Source organism: Tiliqua scincoides, chromosome 2 (genome assembly GCF_035046505.1).
Source record: "Tiliqua scincoides isolate rTilSci1 chromosome 2, rTilSci1.hap2, whole genome shotgun sequence".
NCBI lineage: Eukaryota > Metazoa > Chordata > Lepidosauria > Squamata > Scincidae > Tiliqua > Tiliqua scincoides.
The window spans coordinates 141,832,741-141,850,809 of NC_089822.1; the positions used below are offsets into that span (position 1 = coordinate 141,832,741).

The 18,069-nt window shown below is 44.0% G+C and overlaps 1 protein-coding gene across 1 annotated transcript in view; it reads left to right on the top strand.

Annotated features, from left to right (window-relative positions):
• IKZF4 (IKAROS family zinc finger 4) overlaps positions 1-18,069 on the top strand; it is a 71,191-nt gene that overhangs the window by 50,559 nt on the left and 2,563 nt on the right. Inside the window, exons 6-7 of the mRNA XM_066615160.1 lie at positions 16,905-17,054; positions 17,646-17,777. Coding sequence (XP_066471257.1) covers positions 16,905-17,054; positions 17,646-17,777 — 282 coding nt within the window. The remainder of the gene's footprint in view (positions 1-16,904; positions 17,055-17,645; positions 17,778-18,069) is intronic.

Below are 18,069 nucleotides of genomic sequence, written 5' to 3' on the forward strand. Positions count from 1 at the left end.
CCATATTTTGGTTCTGTCATGTCATCACTTGTCATTGCCCTCCCTGGTAATTGGTTCTGCCCACTCATGATCCCTCCTCTTCTGCAGCTGTCATTACATTTGTATCCCACCTTTCTTCTCAAGAGTTCATAATAGCGTATATCGAACTTTTTGAAGGGTTTCCCAGGCACTCCCCAAATGCAAACCTGATGAACTAAATCAAGCTCTCAGGTGCCTTCACTCCATTCTTAACCTTTCTAAGATAATTTCTGAAGCCAAACTGCAGACTACATTAAATAGAAAGTTCAGTGCCAATTAAACCTAGACCCGTACTCCATATGGTATTAATAACATGCTTCGCCTTGACTTTCTTAGGTTTTCTTGATTCGGTGGCAGCAGTTATGAGGGCTGATTAAGGATCTGGGTCTCAGCATAGGAAGAGGGAACTTTAACTCTTTGCCCCTGCAGTGGTTCCAGTCCCCACCCCCCTCTGTTGTTTGGTCCAGGAGAGAAACTTCCATTGGCACCTCTGAAGTTTTCCACCTGATGCAAATAGCAGCTACAGGCAGGGGTAGAATCCAGATTGGGATTGTGGTGAGGCAGAGAGTTAAAGCCCTCTCCCACCATCATTGTCCCATTCCCAGTCTTCCCCACAACTGCTGAGTGGGGGGTGGGTGGGCGGAACTAAGTATGTAATTTAACTTGGTTTAAATTTGGTCCTAACTTTAATTGGCATTGAACTTTCCAGCACCAATGACACAACTTTAAGGCAGTTCTCTAGTGGTTTCAAAGGGAAACACTCTTTCCTTCTGGGAGGTACCCCCTTTTGACAGACAGCGTCCATCAGCAAAAAATGACAAGGGAAGGGGCTTCCCCTAGCCTGCTAACCAGACTACCTGGTTAGCAGGCCAAATGGTTCTGGCTTATCTTGTTTCTGAGCTGTTGCAACACTGTTTAAATTTTTCTTCAGCAGTTTTTTTTTTCTGAAAATGAAGCACTTTCTCATGCATGGCTCTTCCTAATCCTAGTCAGTCTGGGCTACCCTTATTGGTACTTCTGCAAAAGGGAAGAAGCATTTTCCTCCCCTGGCTTGGTGGAAAGTATGATAATCTGGGTATATACATCTCCCTCTACATGTCCTGGGGTGTACAGAACCCACTCTGCTGGGGCTTTTTGGTTCATCTTGAGAAAATCACTTCCTTGCAGCCTTACTAAACTTTGAGTTACAAGTATACAAATATGTTCAGTAACCTAATCCTCAAAATAATAGTTCTTCTATCAAATAGGCCTTTGAGTAGAATTTGCAGTATGGCTGTCCGCTGTAGGGGAGGGGCTTTCAGTATTGCTGTGTAAGGCTAGATATTTCCCTTAAAGATGTTGGAGGTTTTGGTTGTATTACTAAAGCTTTTTTGAAGTATCTTACTCTTTTATATATATATATATATATATATATATATATATATATATATATATATATATATATATTTTTTTTTTTTTTGCCTGGGCAATGCTGTGCAAGAATGAAGTTCTTATGGAAAGTAGGGAGGTGTTTTCCACTGCAAGCAAGCTGAACAAGTGTATGTACAGCTTCTATTAGCATGAATACTTTAGCAAACATCTCCTCATCTGTTAAGGAGAAAAACTACTCTCAAAATTTAGCTTAATACTGGCTGGCAGTGACATATTTAACATGGTTTACAGCTAAAATATGCACTATATAAAAACAATAAATAAAATCACAAAAAATAATAAAACCATGCAAACTATTTACAACCAACGTACAGGAGGCAGACAACACATCAGCCAAATGCCAGATGGAGCAAAAATGTTTTGAGCCCTTGCTGAAATGCCATAAGGGAGGGGTAGATCTTAATTCCCCTGGTAGGGAGGAATTCACTAGGCACTATGTTACCTTCTCTGATGCATTTGCTTTGGTTGATGCATTTTCCAGTGCTGGTTCTTATACAAATACTTGTCTGCATAGAAAAAGTTGTTGGCATGGAAATGAGTTAAGAGACAATGGTCTCTCAGTGTCATTTGAGCTGTGACTTTTGATTCAGTCTGAGGTTCTGTGCTATAACAGCTGTCATGCCTTGGGTGGAGAGAATAAAATCTGTCTACCTACTGAACTTTCATTGTTTTCCTTTGTTTTCTGTTTCTGCATTGCTTTGGGAGCTTTTTAAGTTCACACAGGTGTTTGTGGCCTTCTGTGACTCTTCTCCCTTTTAATGTTCTAAGACAGGGGTCTCCAAACCCTGGCCCCGGGGGCCAGATGCAACCCGCAGCAAGCCTCTTTCCAGCCCACGGCCAACCTCTTGCCCCCAAAAGCCTCCGGCCCACTCAACTGAACATGACCAGAACTGTGCTCTGATTGTGTCTGAAGGGTGTTCTGAGGGCCAGAGAGGTTGAATGAATGAGCCCATTCATTCATTTATTCACTCATCTAAGTTCCATCTCTAATTTATTTATTTGAATTTTATGTTTAAATTTTTTTCCAGCCCTCCACACCATGCCAGATATTTGATGTGGCTCTCTGGCCAAAAAGTTTGGAGACCCCTGTTCTAAGAGATAAATAGGTGGGGACTGTTCAGGCAATGATCTATTTTCATTGTGACAACAGTTTTCTTTGATGCCCTTCTTCCCGCACCCCTCAAAGATCTGTAGTCCCAAATGCAGTTACTTCCTCCTTGGACAAAATATGTATTGGTAGGTTATTGAGCATATTGAACATATTGACATAGTGGGCATAACGGAAACCTGGTGGAATGCGGAGAATCAGTGGGATACCGCAATCCCAGGCTATAAACTCTACAGGAGGGACAGGCAGGGGCGTGTTGGAGGTGGGGTGGCCGTTTATGTTAAGGAAGGGATAGAATCCAGCAAAGTAGAGATTGAAGGTGGGTCCGACTCCACCGTAGAATCTCTGTGGGTTAAATTACCAGGCTTGTGCAGCGATGTAATACTGGGGGCATGCTATCGTCCTCCAGACCAGAAATCTGATGGGGACCTTGAAATGAGGAAACAGATCAGGGAGGTGACAAGGAAGGACAGGGTTGTAATCATGGGGGACTTCAATTATCCTCATATTGACTGGGTCAATTTGTGTTCTGGTCACGATAAGGAAACCGGATTTCTTGACGTGCTGAATGACTGTGGCTTAGATCAGCTAGTCACGGAGCCCACCAGAGGACAGGTGACTCTGGATTTAATTTTGTGCGGTACGCAGGACCTGGTTAGAGATGTAAACGTTACTGAGCCATTGGGGAACAGTGATCATGCTGCGATCCGTTTTGACGTGCACGTTGTGGGAAGAATACCAGGCAAATCTCTAACAAAAACCCTTGACTTCCGACGGGCGGACTTCCCTCAAATGAGGAGGCTGGTTAGAAGAAGGTTGAAAGGGAGGGTAAAAAGAGTCCAGTCTCTCCAGAATGCATGGAGGCTGCTTAAAACAACAGTAATAGAGGCCCAGCAGAGGTGTATACCGCAAAGAAAGAAGGGTTCCACTAAATCCAGGAGAGTGCCCGCATGGCTAACCAGCCAAGTTAGAGAGGCTGTGAAGGGCAAGGAAGCTTCCTTCCGTAAATGGAAGTCTTGCCCTAATGAAGAGAATAAAAAGGAACATAAACTGTGGCAAAAGAAATGTAAGAAGGTGATAGGGGAGGCCAAGCGAGACTATGAGGAACGCATGGCCAGCAACATTAAGGGGAATAATAAAAGCTTCTTCAAATATGTTAGAAGCAGGAAACCCGCCAGAGAAGCGGTTGGCCCTCTGGATGGTGAGGGAGGGAAAGGGGAGATAAAAGGAGACTTAGAGATGGCAGAGAAATTAAATGAGTTCTTTGCATCTGTCTTCACGGCAGAAGACCTCGGGCAGATACCGCTGCCCGAACGGCCCCTCCTGACCGAGGAGTTAAGTCAGATAGAGGTTAAAAGAGAAGATGTTTCAGACCTCATTGATAAATTAAAGATCAATAAGTCACCGGGCCCTGATGGCATACACCCAAGGGTTATTAAGGAATTGAAGAATGAAGTTGCAGATCTCTTGACTAAGGTATGCAACTTGTCCCTCAAAACGGCCACAGTGCCAGAAGATTGGAGGATAGCAAATGTCACGCCTATTTTTAAAAAGGGAAAGAGGGGGGACCCGGGAAACTATAGGCCGGTCAGCCTAACATCCATACTGGGTAAGATGGTGGAATGCCTCATCAAAGATAGGATCTCAAAACACATAGACGAACAGGCCTTGCTGAGGGAGAGTCAGCATGGCTTCTGTAAGGGTAAGTCTTGCCTCACAAACCTTATAGAATTCTTTGAAAAGGTCAACAGGCATGTGGATGCGGGAGAACCCGTGGACATTATATATCTGGACTTTCAGAAGGCGTTTGACACGGTCCCTCACCAAAGGCTACTGAAAAAACTCCACAGTCAGGGAATTAGAGGACAGGTCCTCTCGTGGATTGAGAACTGGTTGGAGGCCAGGAAGCAGAGAGTGGGTGTCAATGGGCAATTTTCACAATGGAGAGAGGTGAAAAGCGGTGTGCCCCAAGGATCTGTCCTGGGACCGGTGCTTTTCAACCTCTTCATAAATGACCTGGAGACAGGGTTGAGCAGTGAAGTGGCTAAGTTTGCAGATGACATCAAACTTTTCCGAGTGGTAAAGACCAGAAGTGATTGTGAGGAGCTCCAGAAGGATCTCTCCAGACTGGCAGAATGGGCAGCAAAATGGCAGATGCGCTTCAATGTCAGTAAGTGTAAAGTCATGCACATTGGGGCAAAAAATCAAAACTTTAGATATAGGCTGATGGGTTCTGAGCTGTCTGTGACAGATCAGGAGAGAGATCTTGGGGTGGTGGTGGACAGGTCGATGAAAGTGTCGACCCAATGTGCGGCGGCAGTGAAGAAGGCCAATTCTATGCTTGGGATCATTAGGAAGGGTATTGAGAACAAAACGGTTAGTATTATAATGCCATTGTACAAATCGATGGTAAGGCCACACCTGGAGTATTGTGTCCAGTTCTGGTAGCCGCATCTCAAAAAAGACATAGTGGAAATGGAAAAGGTGCAAAAGAGAGCGACTAAGATGATTACGGGGCTGGGGCACCTTCCTTATGAGGAAAGGCTACGGCGTTTGGGCCTCTTCAGCCTAGAAAAGAGATGCTTGAGGGGGGACATGATTGAGACGTACAAAATTATGCAGGGGATGGACAGAGTGGATAGGGAGATGCTCTTTACACTCTCACATAATACCAGAACCAGGGGACATCCACTAAAATTGAGTGTTGGGCGGGTTAGGACAGACAAAAGAAAATATTTCTTTACTCAGCGCGTGGTCGGTCTGTGGAACTCCTTGCCACAGGATGTGGTGCTGGCGTCTAGCCTAGACGCCTTTAAAAGGGGATTGGACGAGTTTCTGGAGGAAAAATCCATTATGGGGTACAAGCCATGATGTGTATGCGCAACCTCCTGATTTTAGGAATGGGTTAAGTCAGAATGCCAGATGTAGGGGAGAGCACCAGGATGAGGTCTCTTGTTATCTGGTGTGCTCCCTGGGGCATTTGGTGGGCCGCTGTGAGATACAGGAAGCTGGACTAGATGGGCCTATGGCCTGATCCAGTGGGGCTGTTCTTATGTTCTTATGTTCTTATGTTCATAGAACTGTTCTTCATGCAGGTATGATTTTTTTCTTGTCTGAAGGACTCTGCAATGCTACCAACACAGTTGGTCCACTAACAGATATCATTTGAAAACAGAACAGATTCAAAATAGCTCAGTGTCTGCACTTGCAGATTCCACCCTCACTGGAAGTTTAATAATGCACTTTATGACCTAGACACAGGAGGCTTGGAGATCGTACTTTCTGTCTGACATACCTGCTCTTAAGGGAAGTGAGGATACTGCCTCCTATCTTTAGCAAAGTTAACTGCTTCCTCATTGCCCTCTTTCGGAAACTTGAAGGTTCTCTCTCTGTGCTTCTCACTTGTGAAATGAACTCTTGAGTTTTGTGAACCTTGAAGGAATGTGAAGTTCTTATAGATGGTTAGCATCAGTCAGAGTTGCACATTTAACACTTCTGAATTTTGGGGAAGACACTTTGCCACTCACTCTGTAGGTGAAGGCAACTTTTAACTGCTTAAGTGGACAGAAATGCTTGTGAAAGCAATACAGGTCCAGCCTTGTTATACATGGACTTTTTATACATGGATTTGACTCAATACAAATGGCCACTGCAAATGAAAAGGAATGTGCTGATCCCTGGAGAAAGGGGAAAAATGTATCCCTTTAAAATCAGTTTGAAAAACTGAACAGTCCTTTAACAGCCTCGTTAATGAGAGAGAGAGGGCAGCTGGCTGACAATCCATCAATCCTTCTCTCTCTAGGTGACCCCCCCTTCCCCCTGAGCACCTGAAAGAAAGGTGATCACTTTGCACTGGAGGAGGCACTTGGAGGATGGATTGATGGATTGTCTTCTTAAGGACTCTTATCTTACATCACAAAGGTCAGCAAGGCTGTTTTTAAATCACTGGAGCAAGGGAACTTTGTTTTTTAAATGGATTTGCTTTAGTGCATTTTTTTTTTTTTGCCATCCACATGAGTTATGGGAATGGAACCCAGAAGGATAATGAGGCTCAACCTGTATATCTGACCTGCTGCAAGATCCTGCATTTTCATCTGAAACTTTGGGAGTTCTTGTTAGGTTGAACTCCCTGGGTCAGGTTGGACTGTGGATAAATGGGATCCTGGTGAGCCCCGTTGAATAAAGAATTATCTTTTGAGTCTTCCAAACACAATTAAATTGGAGCTGGGTTAAAATCTGTGGGATGCTTACAAGAAAAGGAGTGTCCTGTTGGCTTGTGGCATGCTTTAAGGTTTGGGGGTGGAAGCAAAAAGTCTTCATAAGCACTGCCCCCCTCCTTCCATCATTGTCAGCAGTGTTTTTGCTAGAACGGCACATAACTATTTCTTTTGCATTGATGGGAGAAAATTGGCACTCATCTGCAACTTATCATTAGAAATGATTAAAGTGAGTGGGAGAAAAGATCAGGGCGAAACTGAGATCTCCCTTGCCATTGCTTGTGCTATAGCAAGACCTACCTGTCTCTTTGGCAACCACGGCTCTGGTGAACTCTTGTGTGGACAATTTTCCATTCCAATTTTTGTAAATATTGTAGGGCTACTGCGTGGTTCCATCTACAGGCAGAAAAAGTAATTTGTGGGGTATGCAGGTAAGTTGTGGGTGAGAAAATACAGGCAAAAATCTCTCTGTGTATTTACCCACCTGTCCACATAAAGACACACCCCTGAAAGGACACTGTTGCCAAAGTTAGGAAGTCTTAATTAGCTGCCGTGTGAGCAAAGGGACTCAGCATGTTTTTTCACAAGTTGATATGGAGGTGGAAGAAAGCTGTGGAGCCATGACAGCTCTCTTCACAGATCACTGTGCATTACCAGGATGTCGCTGCTTTGTGCCTTGAGGCCTCTGGTCTTCCTGAAGAGTCCTTCAGTCTCGAGCAATCAAAATCAGCTGTCACTTCCCCAAACCAGCTTCCACTTGGGTTGTTCATGGCGACAGTTAACAATGGTGACAGCTCTTCCAATTCTGACCCTTCAGGGAATGAGCCTTTAGGTACTCATGGTGCTTAATGTGGACTCCATAGTATTTTGAATATAATATTTTCAGACTGAGAAAGAACTTGCAGTTTTGGGATTTGTTCTGTAGCAAAACAAAAGGTGTTGGCATTTGCCACCAAGTGAGACAGTGCCTTTTTCAAAGAGCACTTTCGGGGTCAGTGTACTCTAGAGCATCAGAAAAGGCCTTCTAGGCCCAGACTGTTGAATTGTGGGAATTGACATATAACTTCAGTTCAGTCACTGTTCTTCAGAAGCGGAAGAGTGACTCTCACTGAAGCGCTAGCCAAGGTTGACAAAGTCCAGGTTTTAATCTTTGTCTGCACAACCCTGCTGAAAAGTTCATTGCCATAAAAATATTTTCATCTTGGGTTTTAATATGATTGGGAACATCTCTGCTCAGTCTCAGTGCAGTGGAGATGTGATGAAAAATAGATCAAAAGCTGAGCAATGGTTGCATGGTATCCCTATTAAATACAAATGATGGCCCAATCTCCATTTTTTGCCCCCCTCTGGCCTAGTTCTCCTTTCCAGGGTGATAAATCTGTCTGATCTGTGCCATTATCAGACAGCATATGAGAAGGTGACATGACTGAATTGCTCCTTCGTACAGAAGATGAGTGTCATTCCAGACATGCTTATTCTCTGTGTGCGGGGATTGTCATGAGTCTCCTCCTGCAATCTGAAGTGGTACAGCCCAGGTAAAGCTTTGCCACTTGAGTGAGTATTAAGCCTCTCATGCGTACTTATTAGGAGATGCTGTGGCTTCTTGAGGCTTTTTTGTCCCAACCACCAGCATTTGATGGATACTGAATAAAATGTGTAGAAATGGATAGGATTGGCTTAGGTATGTTTTCTTAGGTATGTTTCCCCTCTTCATATATTTTAGATTTTAATCGATCCAAAAATTTGAGATGGAAAACTGCTATTGCAGACATAAGATGACAAATGGATCTATTTCCCAAAGGTTCACAGCTTAAAACAATTTTTAGCTCAGATTCTGTGCCAGTTGAGAAGCAAACTTAAATTTGTAAAAGGCCTTTGGTGATTGACCCAAAAGGTAAAATAATAGTGACAGAGAGGCTGCCAGACCAGTCCAGGGGCTAGCCTACCATAGCTCTTATACATACAGGTTGTGCCTCATTATCCACTAGGGTTCTGTTGCTGAATCCTCAGTGATTAAAAAAACAGTGGATACCAAATCAGTGGAAAAATAACTTTGAAGACCCACTTCCAGGTTTCTTGCTTCTCCATTGTTGCCCCAGAATGCATTGGTATAGCAGCTATACTGCATTCAGCCACTAAATGGGGTGAATAATGGAATCGAATGGAATGAAATTATAACTAACAGCGTGAAGGTAGGAAATGGGATTTTGTTGCTTTTTTCCCTTGCCACAAGGCATTTAATGGTGGACCCTGGCATCAATGGTGAATCAAATCAGTGGATAACAAAGCATGACTTGTGTGTGCTGTTGAACTATTGTGGCAAGGATTCCTGGTATGTCCTGGGCCCTCAGTCAGTGCCTTGTCAGGCTGACCCCCTGATACTACTTCTAGAAAAGAAGAAAAGTCTTTCCAGTAGTTAGAGTTGGGATGGGGCTTCAGTGGCCTGCCTTGTTCCTCTCTATGACTAATGGGATGATGATGATAAGTTATGCAAAATAAACAAATATGTGTGAATGCGTTTTGCATTCTTCATGCAGGACATGGAATTCCATTTCCTAAGCTCAGCACTCCAATTACCGTGGTGTAGCATTTTTTTTTCTTTTTAGTGGATTCAGCCATCTATAGGTCAAGCTGCCTGTGCTAGTGTGAATTTGTGCTGTGTATGCAAGCAAACCAGCTTGGCCTGTGGTTAGCATCGGAACATATGCAGTTTCAAGAAGCATCTAGGAGTGAATGTGCCAGTCCACAAAACACAAGTGACCCTGTTTAATATTTCTGCAGTGCTGAAGAAGGACTTCTTCCTTTCACTCTTCTTTGTTCCTAGAGTTATATCAAAGTCAGACAGTTATGATATCCTTTGAATTACCATTGGCCCACATCTTGTGCACAGGTTGTGTTCCGAGATTGGAGTGTAAAGCCAAACACGCATATAGTCAAAGCTGCCTTAAATCCAGAAAATACATACTATCTCTCTAAGAATGCTCAATACTGAGGTGACAACAGCTTCATTCTCCATCTCAGGCTTACTCTGGGGCATATATTGAGCAAGTGGAACAGTATGTGGAATTACGTGTCCTAATTAAACTGCCTTTCTTTTTTTGGCCAAGCGCATATCCTTGAATTCACACAAGTAAGACTTGTGTAAGATGCGGGCCATCTGTACAGTATATTAAAGTCACTGCACTGAGAGTCCCAAGACCGCCTTCCTCTTCAAATCTATGTGCCTCTGAAGATGCTTTTAAAATTTACACTAGCAAGATAACTATTTCAAAAGTTAAAAAGCCCTTTTAACAGTGCAGGGGGGAGGGGAGAGAAATGTGCTTTCTGTAGCACTTCCATGTTTGTTTATCAAAATATGCCAAGGTTTTATCTGGGAAGCAGAACTCCACCCTGAAAATTCTAGGGCATCACTGAAAATGTGATGGAGAGGATACGGAGTTCGTAGCACTCTCCTAGCAAGCCTCCTCTGAATTTGAGAACCATCTTGACATTCAGCCCTGAAGACCATGTTTCAGTGCTCAGCTGTAACTTTCCTCACTCTGGAGACCATATTGGGGAGCTTCCATTAAGGTATTTGATGCACTGCTGTACTCCAACCTGTGTAATGGGAGGCAGAAGGAAATGGCTTAGCTGCGCATTGCCACTTCTGCCAGCAGCACCAGTGTTGACCAGAATGCTGAGGAAAGTGTTGCTCTCAGAAGAACAAACTGCTTCTGTCCAGAGGAAGAAGAAAGCACCTAAGCACCAACTTTTCTAAGCCTCAGTTTCTAAACTCTCAGTTTCTCAAAGTTCAGAATGAGAAATAAGCATATTTTATAGACCTGTCATCAGCCACACTTGTTTGTAATATCAAAGTAAATTAAACCTGCATAAAATCAGTTTGTTAAAATGGGGGGGGGGGGAAGGGAAGCATGGCCTTCTCCACAGTGTTCAGATTTTACAGCTATAAAAATAGTTTGTCTTACCTGGGGAGGGAGAGCAAGGAATGTTTCTCTTTCCCCCTCCTTTCTCCGACATATGTGTTTCATGCTGCCCCCGTGGGTGATGCTGTTGCTTTCATCTCTGAAGATCTGCCGCCAAAAAGTGAGGTTTTATAACCTAGATCAAACACATCGCATCAGTTAGAAATAGATCAGAAGCTACGTCTACACATGGGATCACTAGGATGACTCTCCTCCCATGGGGCTGCCTCTCTTCAGTGCATTTCTCTCTCTGTAGCCCAGTAAAATAAGCACATTAGGAATTTACATTCAGCAAATTTTACCATCCTCCTGTTTTTTAAAAAAGTTCATCTCCCCCCCCCCCCTTCCTGGATTTTTGGATAGCTGGCTGTCCTAACCACCACCCCTGTTTGAATATAATGTTGATTTGGACTTTGAAGAGTCTCTTGCCCAAATAGTGAGTGGAGTTGTAAGACTAAGTACTTAACAGCATGATTTAATGAGAAAACATCACGTTTTCAGTGAACCTCCCTTGGGAGACATGCTAAGTTGCTAGAAGAAGTGCGGTGTTGCTTTCTGAAACCTTTCCCAGCTCGGGTTCTCTGAATCTTGGTTGGGTCAAAAGGCTGCGTATTTACCCTTTTGGTATGTTGCAGATAATTGATAACCACAATTTTATTTGGTAGTGCACAGGCCCAATGAGGCTCTATTTTAGGGAACCTTTTGCCACCTGGAAGTACCTTGAAGAATGCTTCTATCTTGTGTGGTCCTGATCCTTCCCTTTTCCTTGGATCTTCATGCCCTGAGGCCAGGATATGTGTATTTGTGTTAAAAATCTGAATAGCTTTGTTTTCATTGACTTAGGATAATAAAGATGAAAAAAGGCTCTTCCTGCTTGGTGTTAGGTGTCTGTAACCAAACATTCTCCAGGCATAGCAGATCAAGGGAGGCAACAGTGGTAAAATCTCCAACCCAAGCATCTTTCTTAAGATGCTTAAGGAGACTCTAATCAGATGTTGTCCTGTGTCCTACTGCAAATGTTCAGTTAAAGAGAAAAGGCAAATTAGAGCTGCTTCCTCTTTTTCAGAATAATTTTCCTACCAACAAGGATAAATAGTAGTCTACCAAAAGCAGCCTAGAAGTCATTCACAGAACTGTTTCCAGGAGAGTTGAGTACCCAGTTGAGACTAACACGATATCGTGGAACCCTCTAGTCAAATTGCTAGTGTCCAAATTGGTGCTGGTTTTAGGGAAAATAAATTCTAATTTGTAATGCAGAGAGATTTGTTTTAGTTTGCAGACTGCTTTATTCAGTTTCCCCCAGGGTTGGATTAAACAGTCCTTTTTTTGAAGTTTCTGCAGCATCAATATAATGCTACTTACAGGAAGCTTTTTGATCTGCCACCAACTCCTGAGATTTTGACAGAGGAAAAGTACAAGAAGGGGCTTTAATGCTTTAAATAAAAAATAAATAAAAATACTTGCTTATATAGCTACCAGGAGATGAGGACTGATTGAGCATCCAGACCAGGTATAGAAAGCATGTCAGTGTTTTGAATTTTTTCCCTGGTATTAGCACCATTTGCATTATGTGTGTCATGTTGAATTACCTCTGCCACCTTTTCATGACTGGTTCCCTAAGGATGTCAAGAACCAAATATGTTCGTCTTTGTGAATTGCCAAACCCTGTGTACTCTTAGATCAGCAGTTTTCAAACTCTCTTGGAGAGTTTGCACTGCTGTCGGTCCTGGCGGGGGAAAGGCTGCGACGCAATCCCCAGGATCGCGTTGCTTGGGGGGGAGGGCTGCAGGAACTGGGATACACTCACCAGTCCCTGCAGCAGCCGTCCTGGGGTGCGGGGAGCCCTGTGCAAGCAGCTTGTTAGAAGTGAAAGTGGAGCGATCGCCCTCCCTGCCCCTGCCCCTTAAGGGGAAAAGAGGCCGGAGCCTTCAGGCTGGGGGATTGCAACGCCCCAGTTTGAAAACCGCTGTCTTAGATATATCTCACCCAGCATTCTGTCTCCACTAGTGGCAGCATCTCCATATGGCTTCATAGGTCTCTCTTCCCCCACTCGCATGTTTTCTTAGGCCCACTTAATTCAACAAAAGCCCTGATGTGCAAGGTCTAAATTAAAGATCAATAAGTCACCGGGCCCTGATGGCATACACCCAAGGGTTATTAAGGAATTGAAGAATGAAGTTGCAGATCTCTTGACTAAGGTATGCAACTTGTCCCTCAAAACGGCCATGGTGCCAGAAGATTGGAGGATAGCAAATGTCACGCCTATTTTTAAAAAGGGAAAGAGGGGGGACCCGGGAAACTATAGGCCGGTCAGCCTAACATCTATACCGGGTAAGATGGTGGAATGCCTCATCAAAGATAGGATCTCAAAACACATAGACGAACAGGCCTTGCTGAGGGAGAGTCAGCATGGCTTCTGTAAGGGTAAGTCTTGCCTCACCAACCTTATAGAATTCTTTGAAAAGGTCAACAGGCATGTGGATGCGGGAGAACCCGTGGACATTATATATCTGGACTTTCAGAAGGCGTTTGACACGGTCCCTCACCAAAGGCTACTGAAAAAACTCCACAGTCAGGGAATTAGAGGACAAGTCCTCTCGTGGATTGAGAACTGGTTGGAGGCCAGGAAGCAGAGAGTGGGTGTCAATGGGCAATTTTCACAATGGAGAGAGGTGAAAAGCGGTGTGCCCCAAGGATCTGTCCTGGGACCGGTGCTTTTCAACCTCTTCATAAATGACCTGGAGACAGGGTTGAGCAGTGAAGTGGCTAAGTTTGCAGATGACACCAAACTTTTCCGAGTGGTAAAGACCAGAAGTGATTGTGAGGAGCTCCAGAAGGATCTCTCCAGACTGGCAGAATGGGCAGCAAAATGGCAGATGCGCTTCAATGTCAGTAGGTGTAAAGTCATGCACATTGGGGCAAAAAATCAAAACTTTAGATATAGGCTGATGGGTTCTGAACTGTCTGTGACAGATCAGGAGAGAGATCTTGGGGTGGTGGTGGACAGGTCGATGAAAGTGTCGACCCAATGTGCGGCGGCAGTGAAGAAGGCCAATTCTATGCTTGGGATCATTAGGAAGGGTATTGAGAACAAAACGGTTAGTATTATAATGCCGTTGTACAAATCTATGGTAAGGCCACACCTGGAGTATTGTGTCCAGTTCTGGTCGCCGCATCTCAAAAAAGACATAGTGGAAATGGAAAAGGTGCAAAAGAGAGCGACTAAGATGATTACGGGGATGGGGCACCTTCCTTATGAGGAAAGGCTACGGCGTTTGGGCCTCTTCAGCCTAGAAAAGAGACGCTTGAGGGGGGACATGATTGAGACATACAAAATTATGCAGGGGATGGACAGAGTGGATAGGGAGATGCTCTTTACACTCTCACATAATACCAGAACCAGGGGACATCCACTAAAATTGAGTGTTGGGCGGGTTAGGACAGACAAAAGAAAATATTTCTTTACTCAGCGCGTGGTCGGTCTGTGGAATTCCTTGCCACAGGATGTGGTGCTGGCGTCTAGCCTAGACGCCTTTAAAAGGGGATTGGACGAGTTTCTGGAGGAAAAATCCATTATGGGGTACAAGCCATGATGTGTATGCGCAACCTCCTGATTTTAGGAACGGGTTAAGTCAGAATGCCAGATGCAGGGGAGGGCACCAGGATGAGGTCTCTTGTTATCTGGTGTGCTCCCTGGGGCATTTGGTGGGCCGCTGTGAGATACAGGAAGCTGGACTAGTTGGGCCTATGGCCTGATCCAGTGGGGCTGTTCTTATGTTCTTATGTTCTTATGTCTCCTGAACCCCTCTGGATCAACATCTCTTGATCTTGCTACAGGATTTTAAACCGGGAAAGGGTTTTGGCTTCTGAATCCCTGCTCTCATGAGATTTCTTTTCAGGGGACCTGGAAGGCCACATCTTTAACTTTGCTGGATGAGTGGCGCAAGAACATGGTAGGATTTGCAATGAGGAAAATATGTAATGTTTTGCAGATGAGAAACACCTGTGAGGGGAATTTGTATATTTGGTCAGCATAAAATGTTGCTTTTGACAAAAATTATGACTGAGACCAGCTGGCTAGAAAAGGCTTATTTATCCATCCACCCAGACCATTGTCTTTTTCCCCATTAATTCTGTTGTGCCAGTTAACCTGTTACCGCCTTTTCCCTCCTCCGCAATTCTCTTCACCAAATTTGAAGTATTATATGTTCATCTTCATGGTGGCATTGACACTATGGAACACCCTTCCATTAGAAGTCCATTTGGCCCCCATGTTATACTCCCTCAGATGCCAGTTTAAAACATGACTTTTTTCATTTGCATTTGGGGGTGGTGGAGGTTGTATATTGTTGGAAGGTGCTACTATAGGATCTATATGCTGGCTGGCAGGTTTTTTGTTTTACTGTTGTATTGCCTGTTCTCTATTGTGTGTTTCATGTGTGGCGTGTTTGATTTGTATGGTAGTTATGTTTATATGTTTTCATTTGTGAGCTGCCTTGAATTGTCTTGACAGGCAGATGGGGCATAAATATTTTGAGTTAAATAAATACGTAGAACAAAAGCAGTGTAGGGTGAAAAAAGCAACAAATCTTTAAATGCCTGGGCAAATGGAAGGGAGGGGACCCTTGATCTGGTATCTAAAACTCATTAGATAGGTGCCAGGCAAACAGTCCTGGGAAGAGCACTCCAAAGCTGGGACACCATCACTGAGTGAGAGAGTCCTTTCAGTTAGATAGCCACCCATCTAACTCCTGGTGGAGTTGCCCAAATAGTGCCTCTGGTGATGACCGCAACTAGCAAGCAGGTTTATGCAGGAGCAAGAAGTCTTTCAGATGCATATTTGTAATTTTGGCAGTGGTTATTGAAGTGGTGACCAAAAAAGGACTCCTTCCAACAGAACATCCACATCTTGAAGCAAGCCCTTTTCCATCTGTATTTCAAGGCAGAATCTGTGAGCATTATCCTTGTTGATTTTGTCCATGCTCAGTAGCTGACTACATATGAGAAATTCCTCTTATTCCAGTTGTTTGTTTGTTGCTAGTCTTCACCCAGAGCAGTCCTTTCCAGTGGCGTAGCTAATGATCGTGTAACCATGTTGCCCCGGAAGTGATGTCACAATCAGAAGTGACATCATGTCTGGTCTTTTTCAAAAGTGAAAAGACATCTATCTGCTATCTGGGGTCAAAGAAGATTTGTAGGCCCCCCCCAACAAAATCAAATTAATTAAGTAAATAAATAAAAAGTATGCCCCTGATAGGTTCAAGACACTGTATTGGGGTGAAGAAGGATGGTTATTCTTCTCTTGCTAAATATAAGAGGGGCACTTCTTGAACAACAATCAGTCCCATAGGTTGGTTTTGAGTTAAGAAAATCCATTTTTTGTTCTATAAGGCAATTGTGTTTTTATTTTCTTGTTAATTAGCCATACCTTTTGGTAGAATACAGATATTCCAATGGGGTTTGTTTCATTGCATTCTACATTAAATTACCTTTCCAATGATGTATAACTTGATGGTATTAATCATATATAGCAAGATTTTCACAATTTTGGTCACTAGTGTCAAGCTCAGCTTGATGCCTGGTGCAACTGCTACCCCCTGTGCCCCCTTAGCTGCGCCACTGGTCCTTTCATATTTTAAATGACCCTAAACAATTTGGCTGTTGAGAGTCTCACAGGAGTCTTTTAGTACAAAGTCCAAACAGATGGAATTGGCAAGAATTGTGAAGTCACGTTGTAGCACTCAATTTTGGAAGTTGGGCTGCAGCCTTCCAGCCGTGCCTGGATAGGGTTGGGTCTTAGTATGATCCTGTCCAAGCCAGAGGGCAATGTCCTATCAAGGATTTGTACCCCATCCTGTGTCTCCCTGAACAGGAGCGCTAAGTTCTTACCTTGCTGGGGGCTAGGGTGGGCAAGCCCTTGACTTTTCCACCTTGGTCAAAAAAGAGGAATCTAGGAATGGAACTTGGCTGCTTGCAATATATGCATTTGTTTGAGGGCTGTAATCTTAGGAAGGTACCAGTTTGTGCCTGCCTCTTTCCTGTGGCTGTAGGCAGGCTGTCAACACTTCCTGTTCTTACTGACCCATAGTTTGCTATGATGACTCCAGAAATTTGAGTTTTATTCGTGGGTCTTTTTTGTGTGTGTTTGCTTTTGTTTCCATTGTCTAGTATCCTCCCCCACAGTTGGGAAGCCCTACAAATGTAACTATTGTGGCCGCAGCTACAAGCAGCAAAGCACGTTGGAAGAGCACAAAGAACGTTGTCACAACTACCTGCAGAGTCTTAACACTGAACCACAGTCGCTGGCTGGCCAGCAAGGTAAGTCTGCTGCCAGGCTGGAATAGGCAAATTGAAGGAATGTGTCCTCGGTCATTTAAGAGGTTTATGGAGAGGAGCTTTTGTAAATTTCCAGAAAGACTAGACTGACCAAAGTCCAAATTGCAGAAACCCTATGCTACTGAAACTACTTGTGTTGGTACGTTTCCCTTGACCTTTTGAGTGCTACTGTCGCTGTTGAGAACTGCTCTCTGAACATAAGTTATTTTAGTCAGTTTCATAGAATAGGATAGGTTGCTGGATAGCAAACAGGAACCAGACTTCAGTTCCTGAACCATGTGAAAATTGGGGTTTGGTGGGAGACTTGTACAGTGCTGGTATTCAAGCCATCCATTAGGAACATAGAGCCTAAATGGGTTAAGTGCCCTTGGTACCTAGAAGAGTTGAACTGCAGTTAGTGTTGAGAGCCAGATCTGTCCTTGCTGATTTTGCTGTGTGAATTTTTCTCTCCCCCGCAAGTCACTTACTATGAGCATCACTTGTCACTTTCACAACACAGTCCAGACCCTTATAAGGGATGAGACAGAATTTTCTGGTCAGCTGAAAATAATCCCAGTTTTGTTTGTTTGCCAGGTGATGAGATACGAGACTTGGAGATGGTGCCGGATTCCATGCTTCATTCCTCAGCCGACCGACCAGCCTTCATTGACCGACTGGCAAACAGCATCACCAAACGAAAACGCTCCACACCTCAGAAATTTGTGGGTAAGGAGCTCTCCCTAGATTCCTGAAGGAGGATTCTTGGATGTGGTGATAGAGCAGCAGGGTGTCTTTGCTTAACCACTGTCGTGCTTTAGACAGCCTTGACTGTCGTTCTGTGAGCAATCCTGTGTACTCACCCCACTGGCTTTTAGCACCTCTCCCTCTGCTGGATCTCTAAAGATTGCTTGGGTTAGATCACTAAACCAGTAGCAAGTTGACAGCTGGTTCTGGGATGGACTTTGACAGCCAGCAGCTGCCATTAGAGTGCTTTGGCTTCATCTTTGGATTTGGATTC